Source organism: Podarcis erhardii (genome assembly GCF_964252035.2).
Source record: "Podarcis erhardii genome assembly, chromosome: Z".
Lineage (NCBI taxonomy): Eukaryota > Metazoa > Chordata > Lepidosauria > Squamata > Lacertidae > Podarcis > Podarcis erhardii.
Genome location: NC_138504.1, coordinates 43,267,883 through 43,286,499, shown reverse-complemented (window position 1 = coordinate 43,286,499; position 18,617 = coordinate 43,267,883). Strand labels below are relative to the sequence as shown.

The 18,617-nt window shown below is 41.2% G+C and overlaps 1 protein-coding gene and 2 long non-coding RNA genes across 3 annotated transcripts in view; 1 reads left to right on the top strand and 2 right to left on the bottom strand.

Moving 5' to 3' along the window:
• Positions 1–18,617, bottom strand: part of LOC309333870 — a 129,815-nt gene that overhangs the window by 22,850 nt on the left and 88,348 nt on the right. The gene's annotated exons all lie outside the window — the stretch shown is intronic.
• On the bottom strand, positions 1,174–17,471 carry LOC309333904. The gene is made up of 2 exons (XR_014152775.1): positions 17,179–17,471; positions 1,174–1,687 (listed from the first exon to the last, which is right to left on the bottom strand). It is a non-coding gene; the product is annotated as an uncharacterized lncRNA (long non-coding RNA).
• Positions 11,656–18,617, top strand: part of TNFSF8 (TNF superfamily member 8) — a 29,657-nt gene continuing 22,695 nt past the window's right edge. The window contains exon 1 of the mRNA XM_081847804.1: positions 11,656–12,270. Coding sequence (XP_081703930.1) covers positions 12,073–12,270 — 198 coding nt within the window. The 5' untranslated portion in view covers positions 11,656–12,072. The remainder of the gene's footprint in view (positions 12,271–18,617) is intronic.

Sequence of the window (18,617 nt, the reverse complement as noted above, 5' to 3'; positions counted from 1 at the left end):
TTACAGACTCTGCTAACCCAGAAATAGTGCTTCAGGTTAAGAACTTTGCTTCAGGGTGAGAACAGAAATCGGGTTCCGGCAGCGTGGCGTCAGCAGGAGACCTCATTAGCTAAAGTGGTGCTTCAGGTTAAGAACAGTTTCTGGTTAAGAACGGACCTCCGGAACAAATTAAGTACTTAACCTGAGGTACCACTGTATCTCCCAGGCATCTGGATCATTCTAACTTAGAATGGTTTGATCGCCTTATTGATTTAAAATGTTTAAGTTTCCAAATGTAGACAAAAAACAGTTCCTCTATCTTGGGAACTGTCATGTGATGTTTGGCAACAATGAAAATTATAAATAAAATTTATATAAAAAATAAAGTAGCTAGGTATTCCCTTACTACCTCTTTTCCTATCTTGGGCTGCAGCTCTCTCCTTACATCATTTATTCTGTTGTTATTCTGATAGCAACTGTTGGCTCCTCAGTGATTTCCCCTTTTTACACTTTTTATCCATGCCCTTCTTAACTCAAAGCTCATCTGTTCACTCCTTATGCCGCCACGCCAGTTTCCTTATATGCCTCCCACTTTTCTTTCTTCTTGGAATTGTCTGCATTTGGGCCTTCAATATTTCTCTTTTTAGAAACTCCCATCCATCTTGAACTCCCTTCTCTCTGAGTATTTCTGACCATGGGATCTCACCCATTAGCTCCTTCAGTTTTTTGAAATTGGCCTTCTTAAAATCCAGAGTGCGTGTCCGACTACACTTAGCTTTCCCTTTCCTTTGTATTGTGAAACATAGGAGGACATTATCATGTCATACCAAGTTTCCAAGTGTATCTACTTCATTGATCAGTTCCTCCCTGTTGGTGAGGACCTGGTCCAAAGTGGATGATCCCCTTGTTGCTTCTTCCACCTTCTAGGCAATGAAATTGTCAGTGAAGCAATGGAGGAATTTGTCAGACCTTACATTCTTGTGTGAGTTTGAGTCCCAACAGATATTGGGGAAGTTGAAGTCCCCCACGATTGTTATTTATCTCTATTTTGAATGTTTGGTAATCTGCTCTAATAAGGCATCATCCAAGTTTTCAGTATGGCTTGGCAGTATATAGCATTCACACACAGTCAAGTCACTGTTGTTTCTCTCTCCTTCAATTCCCCACCCCCACCCCCATATACTCTCAATCTGCTTTCTATGTTCCAGGTCATGGATTTATTCACAAGTGTAAACATCCTTTACATAAAATGCTACTCCTCCTCCTGTCCTGTTTGGTCTATTCCTTTTGAACAGGTTATACCTCTCAATTCCTACATTCTAGTCATGAGTCTCATCCCACATTTGACATCCTGTATTAAAAGCTCCAGTTTGTCTTGCTTGGTTCCCATACTTGTTACCTATCAAGAAAAAGCTAAAACAGACACTGCATGTTTGATTTCCAGATTATTATTTTTATAGAAATCCTCCTAGGTAAACCACAATTCAGAGCAAGCAAAGAGAACAAAAAAGGTACAGAACAGGGGAATTCTACGATCTCCTCATTCATAGGACTGCTTTGTAGATGAACTGGATAACTTTCTCATGTCATCTAATATTCTAGAATCACAAGAACTCGGTTTGGCAGCTTAGTTGTAATGGATTTGTCGGGGGGGCGGGATTCTTTTTTCAGTACTATGCCCACACATTGCAGGATCTTTATGCAGTCCCTGAAAGATAGTAGATGTGTGGTAAATAACACCCCAAAATATTTGTGCATCTATGTGCATTTTCCCATGCAAACACACACACACACACAAATACACAGGATGAACGCAAACCCCCAGTGGAAATGACACATTGGAAACTTCTTATTGTAGTCACAAACTGCCAAGAGTCAAAAGCATAGAGTCAGACAGATCTTTATCTATTGCCACTGAAATGCTGAGGCTTATTTCTCAAAATTCCAGAACTGAAGTTTCTTCCCCTTGAGGTTATTGCTTATTTCATAACACCCACCACTGCCTCCTCCACCCCAATCATCTTCTTATTTGGCTTCCCTAAGTGCTCATTTTATGAAACTTATGCCCTGCTCTACCCCTTCAGTTTTTAGGGTGCATAACATTTTTTTAAATCACATTGGTGTTCTTTTTTAAAAAAAGCAAGAAGAGATTATAATGACACTTTAAGGCCCCGTGGATTCTCAGAACCCCAGGTTGTCTCATTTTGTCAGAGATTTCCTGGTGGGACCTTCACCAGTCAGGCAAAGGTAACCCTCTCATCATTTCCTGAGCCATCAATGCATTCTGTGGGAGTGAGTTCCACAGTTTTTTCCTCTGGCCTGAATCTTCCAGCATTCAGCTTCATTTGATCTCCATGAGTTCTCACATTATGGGAAAGGGAGAAAAACTTTTATTTATCCTCCTTCTCCATGCCACAGATGCTTTTATAAACTTTTGTCATGTCACCTCTTACTCACCTTTTCTCTAAACTAGAAAGTCCCAAGCACTGCAACCTCTCCGCCCCCACCCCACCCCATATCTCTCTACCTGACTCTGTTTCACAGTGTTTCACAGCTGCTGCTGTCCCATCATATCTGGCTCACCTGTGCCTTCATTTGAACTGGCAGCAAAGGGAGCAATGTGGAAGGCAACAGCAATTCCTATCTCTTCCCAACAACAGTGCAACCCTATGCAAAAGTAAGCAGATTTACAACACAAGTCCCTTTGAGTAAGCAGGTGTAGGAATGCAGTCCCATTTTCCTTCTGACCCTTTCCTCTTCTGACCAATGCTTACAAGAGCTTTTTGTGCACATTGATACAATCGAAGAAGAAGAAGAAGAAGAGGAAGAAGAAGAATTACGACTGTGGCCACACACATGCATGTATTGTGTTCCACAGTTACCTCATGAATGTTTGGGTGCAATCTATCCAGATAGCCTGTGGCAGGGATGGGGAACCTGAGACCCTCCAGTAATGGTTTCCCTACAACACCCAACATCCCTTATCCCTGGAGAATGGGACTTTGCTATACAGATAGCAAAGAGCAAGAGCAAGAGTAAGCATCCTCATTGTGCACTTCTGCCAAGTTAATAAGAGCAAGAGTAAGCATCCTCATTGTGCACTTCTGCCAGGATGGCTTTTTTGACTGCTGCCCATCAGTCAGGATTCTAGCTCTACGAATGTTAAATCTGTCTAACCACTTGAATCCCCTCCTATGCCCAAGAGGGGAACCTATATCTCTCTGGGTTTTTCTGGAATCCAACACCCATTATCCCTGACCGATAGACAGGCAAATGGGAGCAATTGGTGGCAGTATCTGTAGAGCCAAAAGTTAGTCACTCTTGACTTCTGCCAAAACATGTCAAAGTCTCTCTCATAAATACTCATTCCACTATGTTAAATGCATTTTTTGATTAATAAATGTGTCAAATGTCTTCTCCACCCGACTTGACTCATACCTATGTACGCAGGTCTTTGCTTATGTCAAGTTCCAGAGAATTATGTTAATTTGCCCTGACTCACTGTTGCATTCCTATTTTTCAAAGATTATAACACTGTTTTAATGTTTTTAATGGACTGCTGTATTTTTTTGGCTTCGTGCCATCTTGAGTTGCTATACAAAGAGCAGCACTAAAATGAAAAAATAGTGGGGTCTAACCATTTTTACTGTCATCTTAACGTCAAAGCGTATGAATCTTATAACTCCTCTGATTATAGCACTAAACCACCTCTCTCTCTCTCTCTCTGCTTCTTTCATGTTATTAGATCTTCTGTTACCTAAATCTTCTGTGGTATCTTGTATATCATTAATATCTCCCTCATTCCATTGAAACCCTTCTCCAATATATAAAAAGATTATCAAGTTTATCTCTTTTTGCCAAAGTTTTTTTTTTTCTCGCATAATTTTTATTGTTTTTAAATCATAACAAACAAGAAAATAAAACAGTTTACACCTTGTTGTCACAGATTTCTTTCTATAAGACTTCCTTCAGCTTCCCCTGAAATCATCCATACCCTAATTTAACAAATTCACACAAATCCTAGCTTATATTGACATTATTTTCTCTTTCCTTCTTTTTCTCTTTAGACAATATTCCAACCTTTTCACAGAGCTTTTTAAAACCCAACTAGCGTTATCTGACCTTCACTTATATTTTCCAGATATTCCACAAATTTCCCCCAGTCCTCAATGAACCTTTGGTCTTTTAAATATCTAATTTTCCCCGTCAATCTGTCCATCTCCGTGTATTCTAGTAGTTTTGCTCTCCATTCCTCAAGCGTCGGTATGTTCTGTTGTTTCCAATTTTGAGCCAATAAGACCCTTGCAGCCGTTGTTGCATATTGGAAGAATTTACTGTCATTGTTCTTTATATCACTTCCTGCTAGGCCTAACAGAAAAGCCTCCGGCTTTTTCCCAAAGTTATATCTTAATATACTTTTCATTTCATTATATACACTTTCCCAAAAGCCTTTGACCTTTCTGCAGTCCCACCACATATGGAAGAAGGATCCCTCTTTTTCCCTGCATTTCCAGCATTTATTACAAGTTTTATATATTTTTGCTAATTTTGCAGGTGTTATATACCAACGGTAAAACATCTTCATGAGGTTCTCTTTTAACGTTATGCAAGCTGTAAATTTAAGGTTTTTTTTCCAGAGTTTCTCCCATTCTTCATAATATATATTATGGCCGATGTCCCTTGCCCAATGAATCATCACAGACTTCACTTCCTCATCTATCAGGTTATACTCTAATAGCATATTATACGTTTTAGAAAGAATTTTGTAGTCATTGTTTATTATTTCAGTCTGGAATTTAGATTCTTTATCTGCGTATCCTCTCTCTTTAACGTCTTGTCTAAACATTTCGTTTATTTGGAAATAGTGTAACCAATCATAGACTTTTCCTTTAACCTGGTCATATGGTTTCAATTTCCATGTCCCCCCTACTTTTGTTAACAATTGTTCATAAGTTATCCAATCACCTCTCATGTTTACTTTTTTCACGCTCATAACTTCCAATGGGGATAGCCAGTGTGGTACTTCAGGTTCTAGTAAAAATCTATTCCTCTCCCAAACTTCCAATAGAGGGCCTTTAAAAATATGTGTTGCGAAACCCTTGTGCTTCCTCTTCCCCTGCCATAAGTACGCATGCCATCCTGCCAAAGTTATTTTTATCTTGAATTCAGATCACTTTGTATTCCAAAGCTGTATTTGATGTCTAATTTATTAATATGTCTAATTTGTATTTAATGTCTAATTTAATTTGTATTTAATTTGTATATTTAATTTGTATATTTGTATATTTTGTATATTTGTATAATTTGTATATTTAATATTTAATTTGTATTTAATGTCTAATTTAATTAATTTTTTCCTCATCACAGGAAGGAAATATGCAGCCCACCCCTTCCCTGTACCTGAGACCTACTGCATGCAAAGCAGATGCTGAACTACCAATGAGCTACCACACTTCCCCTAAAATAGGAACATAGGAATCAGCCTTATACTGAGCCTGATCATTGGCTCATCTATTGTCAACCCTGGTTGGTAGCAGCTCCCAAGAATTGCAGGCAAGGGCCTTTCCCTGCGCTACCTGAAGATGCTGGAGATTGAATCATGCAAAGCATATACTCTATCACTCATTCACAGCATGAGAAATAATAAATAATAGAGAATGAATGTATTTGAGTGCAGCCCTAACAGAAATTCTTGCTAATGAGCTGCCTGAAGATGACAAAAAAAAAAAAAAAGATTGATTCAGTCAGTGAAAATAAAATCAGATGTATATATTTGGAATGGGCTTAGTGGATAAAAGCCATGAGAACTTTGATTGTACTTTTTTAATAATAATTTTTTATTAATTTTCCAATATTTGCCCAATTGGAAAAGAGCCAGTGTGGTGTAGTTGTTAAGAGCGATAGACTCGTAATCTGGGGAACCAGGTTCGTGTCTCCACTCCTCCACATGCAGCTGCTGGGTGACCCTGAGCTAGTCACACTTCTCTGAAGTCTCTCAGCCCCACTCACCTCACAGATTGTTTGTTGTGGGGGAGGAAGGGAAAGGAGAATGTTAGCCGCTTTGAGACTCCTTCGGGTAGTGATAAAACGGGATATCAAATCCAAACTCTTCTTCTTCTTCTTCAATATTACCACAGTTTTGCCAATTATACAGATTCCAATTAATATCAAAATCCAATTATTTCCAGATTTATACAATTTAATCAAAGTGGTTTCCCATGCTCCTTGATCAGTGTTTTTTGTCCAATTCTTATTATTGCTGCGGTTCATATCTTTTATTAAAACCTAATTACATTTCAGTTGGTATTTTAATCATTAAGATAACAGCTGCATTTTTAGCAATTTCTATCCATTTTAATACCTTATCTAACTTTCCATAGGATTTCAAATGAATTGTTCTAATTATTTTCCTTTTTTCTGTGTGTGTCAGTCTGAATATGTCCGTTCTCAAAGTATCTCAATAGCTCCCTCCCATCATGCTCTCATCTTGCTTGGTGTTTCCGGACAACAACATACTCCCAGTCCACTCTTTCTCACTACTCAGTCAACATCTAGAAATTTCCACAGCCCAGGAAAGAGGGATCCAGCTTCCGCCACAGGGGATCTTCGAGTACTTTCATTTTAATTAATCACCATGAGGGTCTCCATGCCTCCCTCATCCATGGCTCCAAATTCCTTTCATCTTTACGGCTGCATTTTAGCCAAAGTCCACTAAAGTTGTATCTCTTCTCTGTTGTTGCTGTTGTTGTTGTTGTTTGCGGGGTAGAGATGGTATCTGCTCTAATTTCCCAAGATAATCCATTCAAGCAATAGAGCTCCCCCCCACCACCACACAGCTAATTGTTATTTTAATCACAAGTTTTATTCCATACTGCAATCAAATCTAATTTTGTATCTTTAAAATTTTGCGTCTGGAGCAGGTTGCCAAATCATTAATAAAGAAACTCAAAATAAACAGGAAACCAGAGGCTCCCCTCTCCATCATCCACTGCCCACACCAAATAAAATCCTTTTCTCAGTTTTAAACCTCAGATCAATGCAGCTGGGTAATTTTGCAGTTCGGATGACAACATCTCTCAGAGTGCACCTGCCTTTAAACCCAATTAAAAATCTTAATGGCAGCGTAGGAGAGTTTTTAGCAGGCAAAGTGCTTTTACACTCAGCACCTCCCTGCCATTCCATGCCAGAGTGGAGCCAGGTACTGACACAAGGTAAAAAAAGGTAATGGACCCCTGGATGGTTAAGTCCAGTCAAAAGCGACTATGGGGTGTGGCCCTCATCTCGCTTTCAGGCCGAGGGAGCCAACATTTGTCCACAGACAGTTTTTCCGGGTCATGTGGCCAGCATGACTAAACCACTTCTGGTGCAATGGAACACTGTTACGGAAACCAGAGCGCATGGAAACGCTGTTTACCTTCCTGCCGGAGCGGTACCTATTTATCTACTTGCACTCGTGTGCTTTCGAATTGCTAGGTAGGCAGGAGCAGGGACAGAGCAAGAGGAGCTCACCCCATTATGCGGATTCGAACCGCCAGCCTTCTGATTGGCAAGTCCAAGAGGCTCCGTGGTTTTGACCACAGTGAAGCCTATTCCTCCCTTCCCTGAGAGCAATTTCCAATAATGATTTATCCTCTATCATTGCTGTTTTTCTCTGCCTTCGATCCCCTCAATGTCATGGGAACTGCCTCTGTTAAGGCAGATAGGAACCTGAAACCAAGAACTTTGGTTGTACTGTTAGTTCATGTTTATTTACTCTAACATTTTCTGAAAATAAATTATTCATCAAGGGATTGTGCAGCACCAATGACTGCTCCCCGCATCAAATGGGGGGCGCCTTTTGATTGGTTGCATGCAGCCCCCCCCCCCGAATCCCATTGTGACGCCTGATAGTTTGGGCTGGCTTCATCCTTCCCAGGCTGGATACCTGGAGGTCTCCGCCACCTCAGCCAATTGCCCAATCCCGCCTGGGGAGGCGTTGCCAGGGGATTGGCCAGGTAAGGGGAGGGACCATCCTGCCCACATAATAGAAGGTGAATTTTACCTGCGAAGTGGCAGTCGGCACTATTCTTCCAGCTTAGTATTGTCTACAGTATTGGTTACTTCTTGACACAGCGCATAGTGGATTAGACAAATTCATGGAGGAGAGGGACACAGATCTATGAGAACTTTCCCTCCCTCCAAAAAATTCCATAATCACATCCTACAATACATTATTCAATCTATGCTGAAATAATTCACTCTTGTGGGAAAGAATAGCAATAGTATTTTCTGTCATTAACTATGCGCTTGAGTGGCTTTGATTGGAATGCAACCTACAGGTTGTGCAATATGAAACATGAAACCATGATGAGGAAGTACAGTCACTTTGAGTCTGTTCATATTGTATTGGATGCCTCCATTTTCTGTGGGCTTGAACAGTTGTGGTCATCACAATATCAGCTGAAGTGAGTATTCCAGATACATGTTAATTAATAGGGATGCTGCAGAATTTCTTCCAAAACAGTCTCAGCAAAGTTTTTCAGGGACTTGTTAATACCCACCAAAAAGCAGGGGTAAGTTTTTAAACACACTGAATTCTTTCCCAGTTCAGAAATTCAAGCTGCAGAAGAATTTAGGTAGCAAAATGTCAAATACAATTCAATGTAAACAACTGTAAAGTGATGCACATTGGGGCAAAAATAATAGGAATCACATATACACTAATGGTTCTGAACTGATAGTGACTGACTGACCAGGAACTGCCAATATTATAATGTTGTTATAGAAAGCTACAATGCAATCACATTTTAAATATTCTGTACAGTTCTGGTAAGGAACACGGGTGGCACTGTGGGTTAAACCACAGAGCCTAGGGCTTGCCATTTGAATCCCCGCAACGGGGTGAGCTCGGTCCCTGCTCCTGCCCCTGCTCCTGCCAACCTAGCAGTTCGAAAGCACGTCAAAAGTGCAAGTAGAAAAATAGATAAATAGGTACCAGAAGGTAAATGGTGTTTCCGTGCGCTGCTCTGGTTTCGCCAGAAGCAGCTTAGTCATGCTGGCCACATGCCCCATAAGCTGTATGCTGGCTCCCTTGGCCAGTAAAGCGAGATGAGCGCCGCAACCCCAGAGTTGACCACAACTGGACCTAATGCCCAGGGGTCCCTTTACCTTTACCTTTACAGTTCTGGTAATCTCACCTCAATAAAGAATCTGGAAGAGATTCCCAAAAAGGCAACCAAAACAATCAGGGGGAGTGAAACAACTCCCAAGTGAGAAAAAGTGGCAACATTTGGGGGTTTTCAGTCTGAAAAGGTGAAGCATCGGGGCAGTATCATGTTTCTAAGATCTGGTCTAACCTTGCTCATCTCACTGGCCATATCCATCGAAGCAGGAAGAGTTTCACACAGGTTCTTATTAGGCTAGATTTTGCTGGAAAATAATATTCCTGTGTTGATGCGGTTCACTTTTAGCTTGTGACTTTGCCCCTGAACTCTTGCTTCCATCTTGACTGGGCCCCAGCATAGTCCTGATGCTCAGTTCCTTGCTCCACTCTGCCAATTGTATAAACATTTGTGTACAAAAGGCCACAAGAAGCCTTAGTGAAACTAACATGCTTTCTCTCTACCACCACAAGTACAGATAGAGGTGAAAATGACAAGAAGTTCAAACCCACTGCAATATTCATCTCCAGAGTGAAATGGTATCTCTGATTCACTGCAGAGATAGAGGGCAGGGGAGAGAAGCCTAATCAAGATGTGAGACCTCACCACAGAACAGAAAAGATGAAATTGACAAGCTTCAGCAGTTGGAAGATGTGAGATGGGGAGCTGTTTCCATTCCCTCGTAGCCAGTCTCCCAGCAGTACACATACCAAGGGTGGGTGAGGCCTCAGCCAAAAGTGGACAAGGCAATTGATGTGACTCTCAGTACAGTACTCTACTTTTCAGCCATGCAAAATCCAGATGTTTCTACAGCTTTCGCCTATGCTTCTCCATTATCTGTCCAGACAAACAAGAGACATTTGCACAGTTGGAGGACACATTGCAGTCAGGCAACAACACTCCATGTGAGCATGGAGCAGGGCCAGTGAACAGGATGATCAGTAGAGAGGGGACAGCATGGCCCACTTTCAGTGTGATATTAAGGTAGGGAGACAGCAGAAGAAATGAGAGTGCTTTTATCTATAAATACATGCTTGTATATTTTGTAGGTATGGCTGATTTTTTTTTCTTTTGTATTGTGGATCTGCTAATAGTTTTTATGAGCCCTGTATGTTGTTATTTTTTGTAGTTTATACTGATGTTTTAAGAGGGTATCTTATCTCAGGCATAGCCAACATGGTGCACTCTAGATGTTGGACTATAGACTCATAGAATTATAGAGTTGGAAGGGACCATGAGCATCATCTAGTCTAAGCACCTGCAATGCAGGAATCTTTTGCCCAACGTGGAGCTGAAGCCCATGTCCTGAGATTAAAAGTCCCATAACTCCCTCCGCCTCTGGCTGCTGGTCATGCTGTCTTGGGTTGATAGGCGTTGGAGCCTGAAAGCATCTTGAGACCACAACATTGGCTATGCCTGTCTTCTCCAATTGACCAGTGCTACTCTAAACTGTAGTGGCCCTTTTGAACCTGTATACGGAAATAGAATGAGATTCAGAAAGTAAAAAAAAAAAAATATTTCTCATCTCCAGGGCTGTACTGAAAGAACTTCAATTTTAATAATCTAGATTGCAGGTATTCAAAGGCTTTGACAAATTGGTCTTCTCACAAATGAAACATATTTAAAGGGCAGGGGTCAAATGACCTTTTAAAAAATATGTGGCATGATTTTATTTCTCATACAAATACAGTGGTACCTCGGGTTAAGAACTTAATTCGTTCTGGAGGTCCATTCTTAACCTGAAACTGTTCTTAACCTGAGGTACCACTTTAGCCAATGGGGCCTCCCACTGCTGCCACGGCGTAATTTCTGTTCTCATCCTGAAGCAAAGTCCTTAACCCGAGGTACTATTTCTGGGTTAGCAGAGTCTGTAACCTGAAGTGCCTGTAACCTGAAGTGTCTGTAACCCGAGGTACCACTGTATTGAGGCACATGATCACTCAGTGCCATCACATATGCAAATGCCTGGCTCATTTAAGGCTATATAGAACATTTATTCTCAATAATGATGGAATTCATAGATGGAAAATACTAAAATACTTTTATTTTTACAAAACTTTATTATTTGTAAAGGGAATCTTTGTATGAATTAATGCATTATTATTCCTTTGGAGTTGTGCTGTATCTTTGTACTTCTGTCCTGGGATGCCTTATGATTTAAATTTTTGATTCTTTGTTTTCTTTTTGTTGTGTTTGCGTTTTTATTTCTTTTATTTTTACTTTTCTGATATCTTGATGCTGTAAACTGTTCAGAGATTTCTTTATAATATGGAGCAGTATATGTGTGACTTAAATAAATAAATAATGAACAAATGTGCTTGGGATGTCTCTAGATACCCAGAAAAAAAAACCTGTGAATATTTGATACCATGGAGTGGAACAGTGTAGAAAGAAAGGAGCATGTTTTCCATTGCATTTATGTTGAGGCTGTACACTTGTTTCTAAATATATCTATATATATATATATCTAAATCAGCAGCTCTGGGAATTCAGATCTCCAAAGCGGAAATCACTCAGTGTAGCTGCATCATCACATGAAGAAAGGAAACAAGTCTGCAATTTGTGAAAGAGGAAGTCACCCAAATTGAGAGTGATTTATTTTACCAAAATGTGACAATGGGGTTGTACAAATCTACTGAGAGAGGGGAATGAGCCGTGTTTTGTTGCTACTCACTATTCAGTGTGAGGCACTACAAATGGGCTCACGCAAGCACTGTCCTGGTGGAAGTCTGTTTTGGGAGTACCGAAAAGCCTTCTCTTTGTTGAGATCATAGTCAACTCACCTCCCGCCTCCAGATCTCCTCTCCTTTTTTTCTTCATACGGCAAGTGATGAATCTATTTTTTCCAGATCACATGAGCCAAAATGTGGGGGAATCCTCTAAGGAGCAGAAACTTGTTTGAAGGTGATGAGAAAGAGGTATGGAGTGAAAGACTTGAGGACTTCATAAGGGGATGAACTCTCAGGCAGAACGGAAAGCTTTCATGCAAGTGAATTGTCCTCAGGAAGCTACCAGAGATATGACTGAAGAAAGTGTCACCAGGAAGTTCAGTGCCCCAATCCAAACATACTTCTGTTTCGCCATCATTTCTCTCACAATCTGCCTTCTTGCATCTTTGGGAACCATTGTGGTCTTGGTACTTCAAAGGACGGTAAGTTGCTTCCTGCTTCTGCCCTAGGGCTCTCTTAACCCCTGTTATCCAGATAAAATGTTGAGTTTCAGCTTTCATGGCATACCTTTTGCAATTATTCAGGCTTTGGCTTCAACTGATCCATGAAAGCCAACTCCACTGTACAATGCCAGTCAATTGCATTGCAGAGAGTAGGTGACTGGATATGAAATACAGGCTGAGATCTTTACTGCTTGAAATGTCACAAAATTCCTACAAGCAGACTCAACGTGTTGATCTCAAGCTCTTGGAATAAGGACATTTGTTTTGCTGATGGTATTCTGTAAAACATGGGTAGGTAAAATGTTGACATCCAGATATTGTTGGACTCCAATTCTCATTAGAAATGTGGTCAATATTCAAGCATGTTTTAACCCAAGAACTATTTCACAAATACAGGGAACAGCAAAATTTAAAGCGCTATTACATTTTGTTTTATGTATTAGTCTAGTAGGTGTGAAATAGGTTGGTTTGCTCAATTTAAATTCTCCTCCATCCCTAATTGGAAACTGTCTTATATGTGGTCATATTTTACTCCTTGGAGTCTAAGGCAGAGACAGGTCTTTCCTATCACATGCTGAGGTCCTTTAACTGGGAAATGATTGAAACTGATCCTAGGACCTTTTGCATGCAAACACTATGCTCTAGCACTGAGCTATGGTCCTGATCTACCTAGTGAATGCTTATTTAAGAAAAGAAAATGTTTGATAGACTAAAAAGGCGCCCCATATAATTGTGCGCATATGTATGTACACACATATTGGATCCAACTAAATTATACACACACTAGACCCATTGAAATTAATAAACCTAAGCCAGAGATATCCATTCATTTCAATGGGTCTACTCTAAGCAGAACAAACACTGAATTCATAAAATCATATAACGGTAGAGTTGGAGTGACCCTTAGGGTCATTCAGTCCAACCCCCAGCAAGACAAGAATCTCAGTAAGGATAGCAATAAGGATTCAAAACAGAGAATGGGGAGAAGGGTTAGAAAAGAAATGGCAGAAGCAATAACTTTAGGGGTATCCAATATCCTTACTTGGATACTTTCCCCTCCAAAAAGTATGGCCCATTAGTAGATGATTTTGGGATACTCTCCCTCATGTTCTGAGCTCCTGGGGAGTCTCCAGAGGAAGCTCTCTCACAACCCTTGATTAGTCATTATTAATTTGTGGGTTTCTTTTTACATAAAAATCTCAAGAAAATTCATAGAAATATAATAAGATCATAGTTTTAAAAGCAGTACAAAGCACATACTGAAAACATGACTTAAAACAGTTCAAAATGAACCCCTAAGGCACAATTTTTTATCCATTGAGCTGTTGAAATGTCTTCAGGTATTCTTGTTATTATTTTTATGTGTTTAATGGCTGCTCACAATAAATTGAACTGATTGCTGAGTAAAACACAGTCATGTCAGATTATTTGCTATGCAATATTAACTTGTTTTATTTCTTTTCCCTGGCAGTGAGGCAGTTGAATGCTACTTTTGATTCTTTCTTTTGTCATCCTTTTCTTTGTATATTGTTTAAAACCACATAGAAATAAATAGTAGTAGTAGTAGTCGTAGTAGTAGTAGTAGTAATAATAATAATAATAATAATAATAATAATAATAATAATAATAATTTGGGAATGGAAAGAACCAAAGAACCAAATGTTTGGGGAGTGAGATAAGATGAATAGTGGTGGAAATAGCCATGATAATCTCATGAGAAACTGAGTTTGAGGTGGGGGGGGGCATGTCACTCACGGGCAGTGGTATGTATTAGAAGGAATGGAACCTACTTTGTAAAGTTGTGCCAACAGAGATGGAGGGTTAGATTCCATTTCCATTAAAAGGCAAATCAACCTGCTTTGCAGTTTCTGAAACAGTATGCAAACCAAAACAGAGCCATTCTATGAAATGAGTACTTCTCCAAAATTTTGCAGGTCATAAATTAACATTATAGATGTGATTGGTTTCCAGGATTATTATTATTTCAATAGGAAACAAGGTCTTAATAGCATTGAATTTAAGAAATTGTTTCTTAATGTTACTGCATAGAAAAATTATCAGTAAGAGTTAAGAGGGGAGGGAGAAACCTGACTAAGCTAAATTTCACAAGCAAAATTCTGAAAAGGTTTGAAATCCAAAGTCTCAAGGGCATAGGAGCCAACTCCTGGGGGCTAAGGGGGCTTTGGCCCCCTTAATAAAATATTTGAGGGGCTGGGGGCCCCCAAATTTGACGAGCATTGCCATTCAAATGGTGTGTGTGCATTGCATCATGTCATCAATTATGTGGGGCAGGGCTTACCTGGGTCTTCCCAATGGGATAACATAGGGATGTAATATGAGGATCTCATAATACTAGAATTTGAGGCTATTCATCCAACGAAGCTGAATGTCAGAAGATTCGGAACAGGCAAATTATTTCTCCCTGCAGTGCATAGTTAAAGCTATGAAGTTCACTCCCACAAGTTATACTGGTGGCCTCCAACTTGGGTGATTTTAAAAGAGGATTAGATAAGTTCATGGAAGATAAAACCATCAAGGATACTAGCTACGGTGGCTGAACTTTGCCTTCATGGTCAGAGGTAGTATGCCTCTGAATACCAGTTGCTGGGACTCATAAGCGCGGACAGTGCTGCTGTTGCACTCAGGTCCACAGTTTGTGTGCTATCCATGGCCACCTTGCAAACAGGGTGCTGGATCAGATGGGCTAGATCAAGCAGGACTACTCCAAAGTTCTTATAAAGGGAAGTTCCTAGTACAGATAATTCAACAGTCAGTCTGTGAGCATTTATAAAAGGATTCTGTGGTTACTAAGACCCAGCATGAGATTCCTAACAATTTTTTTTTGGGGGGGGGATTACAAACTTGGTGGATCCGGGAAATGCTGTGGATATAGTACCGTATTTTTCGCTCTATAGGGAGCACCGGACCATAGGGCGCACCTAGTTTTTAGGGGGGGAAATAAAGAAAAAAAAATATTTTTCCCCCCAGCCCCAAAGAGCAAAGAAGCCAAGACAGCCAGCGGGATCCATCCTGCTGGCTGTCTTGGCTTCCTCTTTAGATGCGCGCAACCTCTCCAGCCGGGAGAGGCTGTGTGCAGCTTTGGCAGAAGCCAAGACAGCAGGCGGGATGGATCCCGCTCGCTATCCTGGCTTCGTTTCTAGCCGCGGGGCTGGGGTGGGGAAAGCCTGAGCTTCCCCCGACCCCAGCCCCCAGAACGGGTCCGGGAGCGGCGACAAGGTTGCGAAGCCTTTGGAGCGCAGCGCGAGTTCCCCAGCTTCAGCAAAAGGAGCCCAAAGCCTTTGGAGCACAGCGAGAGTTCCCACTGCGCTCCAAAGGCTTCAGGTGGCTATCCCTGAAGCGTGGAGAGTGAGAGGGGTCGGTACTCACCGACCCCTCTCGCTCTCCATTCACTCCATAGGACGCACACACATTTCCCCTTCATTTTTGAAGGGGAAAAAGTGCGTCCTATAGAGCGAAAAATAAGGTATATCTTGATTTCAGTGAGGCTTTTGACAAAGTCCTCGATGATTTTCTCTCGAGGAAGCTGCTAAAATGTGGGTTGAATGAGGTAACTGTTAGGTGGATTTGTAGCTGGTTGACTGACCAAACCCAAAGAGTACTCATTAATGGTTCCTCAACATCCTGGAAAAAAAGTGACAAGTGGGGTGCCGCAGGGTTCTGTCCTGGGTCCGTTGTTGTTCAACATCTTTATAAATGATTTGGATGAAGGAATTGAGGGGAAGCTCATCAAATTTTCAGATGACTCCAAACTGGGAGGGGTAGCTAATGCCCCAGAAGGCAGAATCAGAATTCAAAATGACCTTAATGGATTAGAGAACAGGGCGCAAGCTAACAAAATGAATTTCAATAGGGACAAATGTAAGGTTCTGCACTTAGGCAGGAAGAACCAGATGCACAAATATAGGATGGGGGACATCTGGCTTACTAGTAGTACATGTGAAAAGGATCTAGGGGTCTTGGTGGACCACAAACTTAACATGAGTCAACAGTGTGATGCAGCAGCAAAAAAAGCCTAGGCTACTCTAGGCTGAATCAACAGAAGTATCAAGGGAAGTCATAGTACCGTTCTATTCTGCCTTGGTTAGACCACACCTGGAATACTTTGTCCAGTTCCGGGCACCACAATTTAAGAAGGATGTTGACAAGCTGGAATGTGTGCAGAGGAGGGCAATCAAGATGATCAAGAGTCTGGAAACTAAGTCTTATGAGAAATGCTTGAAGGAGCTGGGTATTTTTAGCCTGGAAAAGAGGAGACTGAGAGGAGATATGATAGCCATCTTCAGATATCTTAAGGGCTGTCACATGGAAGAGGGAGCTTCCTTGTTTTCTCCTGCCCTTGAGGGTAGGATTCGAGGTAATGGCTTCAAGCTCCAAGAAAGGAGATTCCAACTAAGCTTTCAGAAAAACTTTATGATAGGAAGAACTGTTCAGCAGTGGAACAGACTACCACAAGAGGTGGTGAACTCTGCTTCCTTGGAGGTTCGATGGCCATCTGTCATGGATGCCTTAGCTGAGATTCCTGCATTGCAGGGGGTTGGACTAGATGACCCTTGGGTAACTTCCAGTTCTAAGCTTCTATGATTCTATGGTTTTAAGTCTGGAAGATTCAGGACAAACAAAAAAAAGTACTTCTTCACACAGCACCTTGCTAAACTATGGATTTCAATGTCACGAGAGGTGGTGATGGCCACCACCAACATGAATGGATTTAATAGAGGATCGGACAAATTCATGGAGGATAAGGAGGATATTGATGGCTAAGTTCTACCTCCTGAATACTAGGAATGAGGGGTGTGTGCAGAAAGCAGTATTTTGTAAGGCACAGCACACAAATTAAGATGCACATCTGCATCTGGTCCCACTTACCATTGGTGTGTGGCCCCCAGAATAATATCCATGAGGGTGAGCACCACCAGGATTGACACCGTGATGCCAGAAACAAAGCCCCCAGGATTTGTGCTTTGATCTGGTAGACGTCAGTGCTTCACTTCCCAGACGTCACAAAAGCGGGGGAGGACAGAAAGAAAATGATGTTGCTATACTTTCAAGAAGTAGCAGCCTGTGGTCATTACATTGGTTGATAATGTTTATGCAAATCCAGCTACGAAAATCAGGTGTTGTTTGCTGGTCCTCTTCTTAGCATTGCCAAGCCAGTACAGCTGAGTAAAAGATAGAAACCAAAACTAGGAAAATTCCCCCGTTAATGTCTAGACTCTAGACATTTAGCAACCACTTTCTTCAGCCACCCTGGTTCTACAGAACTCTCCTTCGTATTCCCATCTCTCCATAGCTTACAATCCTTCCTAGTCTCAACCACTATGGAATATCTTTCCTAAATAAAGCCATACAATCAAAGAGTCACAAGGGATCTTGAAAGTTAGCTAATCCAACCCCATGGGTCTGTGCTGGATCTTCCATGCAGGATCTTTAAATGGAAAATTCTGAGGTCTTCCTTGGACAGAAAACAAGGACACCAGCCAAGAATACCAGAGCAAAATAGCAGCCAGTAGGCTTGGTCTTTACTGAAGACTGTCACGACAGGACTCCCACCTGCCACAAAGTGGAACAAGATGGAAGCCCCGAACAAAAGAGCCCCCAAACTTTTATTAGCTGCTAATCCCCATGTTATACCCCCCAAACTACATCACTCATACATCATGGTTACATCATGAAAGGGGAGGTCTGGTGGCAGTAATCTGAGTATCCTGGACCCTGCCCCATGGTTCTCCTTGACCTCCAGCAAACACTCATCAAGTGTAACAAAAGAGATATTTACATTTCCCTGTTTCCCAGCCAAATTAATCACACCCTTTTGTCTTCATCTGGGTTTATTATTTCTGGAATGGCTACCTGTCTGGCACTCCTGTATCAGGATGCCAGGGATTATCACTCAGGCAGAGGGGCTGCTGAGTAGCTGAGTTCACATGTCTATATGAATTTCTGAAGTTTTCCCTGGGAGCCAGTACATAGATACATTTATCAGTGAATTTTTCCATTTGGTACCATGCAGCAAAGGTCCTTTGAATAGATAGAAAGAAACTGTGATGAAGTGTTTTGTGGGGACAAATCACAAGTCACAAAAGCGATTGTGCTGATTTTGGTAGTGGGTTGCATGTGCATGATATCTGCTGGAGGGGCAAACCCCGCCCCAACCTATACATAAATTCCTGCAACAGATCCACTTACAGCATCCTTGATGCATGACTGCCCAGCCTCTATGACAGAACATAAGAAGAGTCCTACTGCATAATAACCAAGGCAGGGCTGATGAATTTTAATGAGGATTTGTTTTCTTTACAAAGTGA